The sequence below is a fragment of the Sciurus vulgaris genome, assembly GCF_902686455.1.
Source record: "Sciurus vulgaris genome assembly, chromosome: X".
Classification (NCBI taxonomy): Eukaryota; Metazoa; Chordata; class Mammalia; order Rodentia; family Sciuridae; genus Sciurus; species Sciurus vulgaris.
Window position 1 is genome coordinate 126,470,607 of NC_136471.1, and position 6,283 is coordinate 126,476,889.

Sequence of the window (6,283 nt, forward strand, 5' to 3'; positions counted from 1 at the left end):
CTACTTTAGTGTATTGAGAAGCTCACAGATTGCTGAGTAGTATACATGACTATTTCCAAAGACACTCAGGGGAAGAGCAAGATAGTAGGCCTTGTCCTGCACAGGGTCCCTTGTGTGCTGTGACATACTTAATTGTTACCCTCCCTAATTCTTAATTAATTTTTCTGTGGCTCAAAAGATACAGTATGAAGGCACAGAATACTGCAGCATATATTGAACCCACTGTATTATATTTGTGTATGAGAGGAAAAAATATTCTTGGTTAATGGCATGTCTGTATCATTTAGCTAAAATAAACTTTGTGTTAACTGGTCATTAAGGTACTTATTTATAGCAGAACATTGTCAGACCCTGGCAGTCAGAACTGGGAAATTATTTAAAACACATTATTACAACTTAAAAGTGGTAAAAGAATGCTACTTCTTATACCACCATTTATTTTGTGCTATTATTTTAGGATTTCTTTTCCATTTTGCTCCCCCAGCCCATGCCATCATTCTGGGGATTGAACCCAGGTCATGCACATGCTAGGGAAGGATTTCTTTTCTTCTTGAAGAATGTTTTTCCAATAAAGATGGGTTTCTCCCTATGGAATATTCTTCACAATTGATAAATGCTAATTTCTTGTTTAAGTACAGTAATATGGATCTTTGACTATTAAAAATAGTTTGGCTTATCATCACCCCTTTCCTTTCCTAAAAGTAGTAAAAGATCTATCAGATAACGAGTGATAGAAATGCCTGGGGCAGTCACAGTTCAGAATTTTCAGGTAGAACTTTTGTTCTCATTCAGGAAGTCTTCTGTGGGGGAATGACTAAATACTCAGCCCTATTTGGGAAGCTGCCATTCTCTTTTAATGGGCATACAACTCTTCATAGTTGGTTTTTAGATGATGTGATATAAAATTAAGAGAGAAAACAAAAACATTAAAAACTATAAAATATAAAGGCAAAGAACTGGTATTTAGGTGAAGGTTATTTGACAGACTTAAACTTTTCTTGTTCTCTCTCCAGAAAACAGAGACTATGTATCACAGCAAGAGTTTCATTGGGTGTAAGAAAGCGTACTAGAATACGTGCTGGAGTTCTGACATGCATCAAAATGTAGTAGGATATGTGAATTCAGTTTGTAATTATAATTTTGTCAAGTGTGTTATTTATATTTTAGCATTACTTGGAAAGTCTCAATTATATTAAATCCCAAGGGATAGTCCCAATTATTAAACAAATGTTTTCATAGGGAATTTTGCTCTGATAATGATGCATCATTGGGGCTTATGATCTATTTTTCATGCAGAATATTTTTCATTGAAAAACTTAGGTATTCATTAAATACTGTGAATTTCCAATACCAATGGTACACAAGTAGAATTTCCCTATGAAAATGAAAGCTTCAGTAAGGAAATTAAGTATTTGGGGTATAATTTATTATTGACACTATTATTTTAATTGTTTGCTATTTCATTCCACTGTATATTCCGAGTGGGAGAAAAGGGACAGCTGTCTCTTCAAAATGTTTAGAAATTATCTGAGAATTAAAATATAACTGACTATTTTCCTCAGATACTTTTTATTTAATGGTTGTATAAGTTTTAGAATCTCTTACTTTTTAGCTATTTTACATGCATTTGTAGCCTAATAATTTAGAGTTGCAACTTGAATAAATATTAAAAGGAGACTTTCAAAACACTCATATAAGCAGTTTTAAACTTTTTAGAATCATAATCTTATGGTGGCAATAGAATCACTTTAAGAGTGTAAAGGGTAAAGAGGAAAACAGACACAGAATTTTGTCTCTAATTTCAGGGAATTTTTGGAGGCTCAGAAAAATCTCTCTGGAACACTCTAGGGTCAGTTTAAAACCCCACCTCAGGTTACGTTTTCCCCCTTGTAATGTGAGAAACACATCTTGTTAGACAAGTTTTTAGGCATATAGATATGTAACAAATCTGTTTGAAGAGTTCTTTAAAATCTATTTTGAAGATTTTTTAAAAAATTAATATCCTTAGTCTCAAAGTTGCATTCTTTGGATTTTTGTTTTGTTTTTATAGCTAAGTGAATAGTTAAAAGCCTTTATTGCTACTTAAAATACCATATGGATGACTACTTTTCCCTTTGCTTGGGGAAGATTTTCCTCTGGGATCTTTACTTGGTATAATAAAATCCTGATGAACTCAAGACACTGTGGAAGAAAGTATTCTAATTGAATTTTCAGTTAACTCAGAACTGATCAAATGTCTTACACCGAAACTCTTTTTGGAGTGATTAGCAAATATAGTACTTTAGGATTTTGTAGGATGTCAGGCATCATTTGTTCATAGTATACAGTAAAGTTAGAAGATCAATCTGAATGCCTGGGCATTGTTTAAGAAGAAAAATGTTCAGCCATAAACCAAAGAACAAAAGCAAACGAAAACTCAAGTTTTAGGCAGCTTTACTGTAAACCAAATGTTCTAGAAATCTAATTGTGTCTGTATCAGTTTGTATACTATGTATAAGAATATATGCATTTCTCTTGTAGCCACGTCATGAATATTTTAATGTCCCTGTGTACTAAATGACTACTCATCGAGTATGCAGAATTTCACAGAGGAAATAGAGAGCTGATATACTTATGAAAGAAAATATCCTCAGCTTGGTGACTGACTCTTGTAAAATAATAATAGAACATTTCAGAACCAGTACCATTACAATTGTATTTTTTTCCTGTTCACTTTCCTCTTTCCAGTTTTATTTCATTTTATATATGATCTTGATATGACTTATTCCTGTTCACAGCTGATTTAAATCTTCTGATGAAGTATGACCTGTGAATGTTTTGAGTAATATTTCATCTTCAACACATGCATGTTACTATTAATGAACCATTTGTGATTAATCTTTTAAGAGGAAAATATGGCAATCGTTAAATTGTTTACCAAAGAGACTATGGCTGAATTACTCTGTCAAAATAAGCAGTACCATAATATTTAGTGGCTCAGTCTTCAGTTGTTGAAGGGGAAAACAAAAACAAAAACAAAACTATAGTGTGATTGTCTTGCAGACTATGAGTTAAAATGTTCTAATGTATCATGTAAAAGGGTATGCGGAAATAATGAGAAAATAAAATTAATCTGTACTAGTATATAATATTTAAAGTTAAAACATTCGGTTAAGAAATTTCGTAGTGCCACATTTATTGAATCACATTTGTGCTATATAATGATATTGATGGATATCTTTAAGAACTATCAGAAAGCTATGTCAGAAAAGTTTCTTCTGTGCTATTGCTCAGTGGTAAGCCCTTTCCAAGTATTAATACTGAGCTTATTTGTATAGTTCAAAAATTCTAATTGTTTCAATACCTAAAGTTTATATTTTATTAGTTAATAGTTTTCTAATATAGTAAGTCTTCATTTAAATAATTAGTGCTTTGTTAATTATGGCTTTATATTTCTAAATACTAAAATTTTTACATTGATCACTATTGTATATGCTTTTAATAAACTTGTAGCATATTTTATTAGAGAAGGAAAAGTACTAAATCATTCATTGTTTTTATCTAGAGAGTTTAAAGACTGAGTTAAGTAAGTTGTCATTATATAATAACTTCAGAAGATACTCAAACTAGTTTATCACTGAAAGAAAACCTACCAGCAAACCTAGTATTAGGCAGGTATACAGATCAGTTATTTTCATTCTTACCATTCTTGCTGTAATGCACTACATTTGAAGCACTGGGAAACATTGATCTTTCATTTCCATTTTTTTCCCCACCATCCCTCCCCCTGCCCTGCAATATGTTATTCATCTGGTTTTAATGCTGCATAAATATGCATTGTCTCATGCTATTTGCTTTGAATGCAGTGTGCTGAGCTGTAACAAGATGTTGCTTTTGTTATCTGTATACAGCTGCTTGCTTTAAATCAGTAGATTCTGAAATAGCTTCTCTTGCATGTCTAAAATAAAAGTATTGCATGTACTTTGTCTCATGTGGATGACTTTTTTCTTCTCCATCCCTTTTGATAAAATAACATTTTATATTTTCATTTTTCCAGGTAATTTTTTAAATTGTGGTAAAAAAGAAACCCCATAATATAGAGTTTATTTTAAAGGGTATAGTTCAGTAGTGTTAGGTATATTCACATTGTTGTGCCACAGATCTCCAGAACTTCTTCATCTTGCAAAACTGAAACTCTTTACCCATCAATCCACCACTTCCTACATCCTTCTGCTCCCAACCATTCTACTTTGTTTCTGTGAATTTGACTTTAGATAATAGTTTTTCTAGGTAATTTGGAGCTATGATTTCAATGTGAACATGTGAAAATTCCATTTTATATTTTAAACATCGTTTGTAAAATATTCTACTTATACAACTTGAAAGGATTAAAATATGTAAATGAAACTAGGCCTCTTAGAAAGGACAAATATGCTAAGCAATTCATATTCAAAAAGCAATATGACTCTCTTCAGGAAATGCTGTATAAGACTATAAGCAATGAGCAGGTGTGGTACGGGTGTATGTGACTGACTCCAGGGAATAGTTTTGGGCCATTTTTACGTAGATAAACTGGGAATGTAAACTGTATAGAATTCAGCCTAGGCATCCTTTAGTAACATCTTGAAGATCCATCACTTCCATAGAACTATAAAGTTTTCTGTACACACATCCCTCACCTTCAGCAACCATCAATTTAATACTATTTCCTCAAGCACAGCCTTCTATTTTTGCCTCAGTATTTGAGAGCAGGCCCTCTCCATCCTGTCATTTCATCTTTAATACTTTAGAATGTATCTCTAACAGATAAGTACTTCACCAAACAAAATTTTAACAGTAAGTGATCCTGATATCTTTTACCTGCCTTTTTTTTTCCTACTTATCTGAAAAATGCCTTTTTATAACTCTTTTAAGAGCCAGATCCCAAACAAGGCACACATTATATCTAGTTGATGTGTCTTAAGTCTCTTTTAATTCTTGACAAGCCTGCTTTTTACCCTCTGCTATCTTTTCTATATCTTTTCTTTTTAAATCAGGGCACTTATGCCATAGAATTTCTTACATTCTGTACTGGCAGGTTTTATTCTTGTGTCAATGCTTTATTTGTTCTTTTATCCTTCATCTATATTTATTTAGATCTGTAACCTGATTAAAGTTCAGTCTTAAGAGCATACTCCATAGATTAGACTGCCTTTTTAAGAAGGCCTTTTTTCACTAAAGCTGATTTTTATACTCATTTTTATTACAACACAAACATGCTAACAATTCATCCTATGAACTTTATATATATAATTGGTTTGTAGTACTTCAATATAGCACTGAATGCTAAATACCTTTATTTAGATTTTAGTTATGTAATGACATCAGCTAACATTTTTTGAGTACTTTCTATGTATCAGGCACTGAGCCTTAAACTCCTTTAATCTCAACATGAAGGTAAGTACCATTCGTCTTGTTTTCCAACTATGGAAACAGACTATAGAATCTTATTTATGATTAAACCATGAAGTGCCTTACATACAATTAAATCTAATGTTCTAGATTTATGATTTAATGTTTTCTTTTCCTTGTTTTGTGCGTACCACGAATAGGATGCAAAAGTAAGTTTCTTCATTATGGGATGCTAAAACTTTACATTTTTTTTCCTTTTAAAATATCTCGTGACCTTTTAATTACAAAATTGATAATACCTGAAAGTTGACCTACTTGGTCCTTTTTTAGGCCCCTTTGGAAAATTTTGAAGTACTTTTTCTAGATATGGCTGCTTTGTCGACCTTTGACATTTCAAAACAAGTATTGGTTGTTACATAAGACAAAAAGCCTTTTGTTCCAGAATGTTTTTTCAGTATGTGGTCTCTGCCATTGGTCGCCCTGGGGACATCTGTGAAGGTGGCAGTTTGTAAAACCTTGCTACTGTGGACAGTGAAATAAAAATTCCAAGAGGAAGCCATTTCTATAAATACATGTGACAAAAAAACATGGAAAACATTAGTGAAGCGTTGTGGAAACTCAAGACTTGGTTGGTGGGGGTGGTCCTGCTTTTTAAGGTAATCTTTCCTGTATGTAATTGAGTAGCAGCAATTTCATACATTGCTAGTGAGTTTGCATTGAGCTTGACTGCTTTTTGTGTGATGACAACAGTGCCCAGCACATTGGCAGGTAATCAGTTGGTATTTAGTGAATGCTGACAACATCCTTCTGTGGTCTCTGCTATGGGCATAAAACCCTAGATAACCACTGGCTGTCACTAATAGAATGCTCCTGTGACACTGAATTTCTTCTCTAAAATGGGCATGTCCTTCAG

General features: G+C 32.7%; 1 protein-coding gene across 6 annotated transcripts in view; it reads left to right on the top strand.

Annotated features, from left to right (window-relative positions):
- The window catches only part of AP1S2 (adaptor related protein complex 1 subunit sigma 2), a 35,757-nt gene that overhangs the window by 18,620 nt on the left and 10,854 nt on the right, over positions 1-6,283 (top strand). For 2 of the 6 annotated variants that reach the window (XM_079123289.1, XM_079123288.1), the window contains one exon: positions 2,521-3,960. The exons of 3 other annotated variants lie outside the window; for them this stretch is intronic. Coding sequence is in view for 2 of the 3 variants with exons in the window: in XM_079123288.1 (XP_078979414.1) it covers positions 2,521-2,556 (36 nt within the window). In the remaining variant the exon portion in view is untranslated. One more of the 6 variants, XM_079123286.1, reaches the window with a different exon arrangement.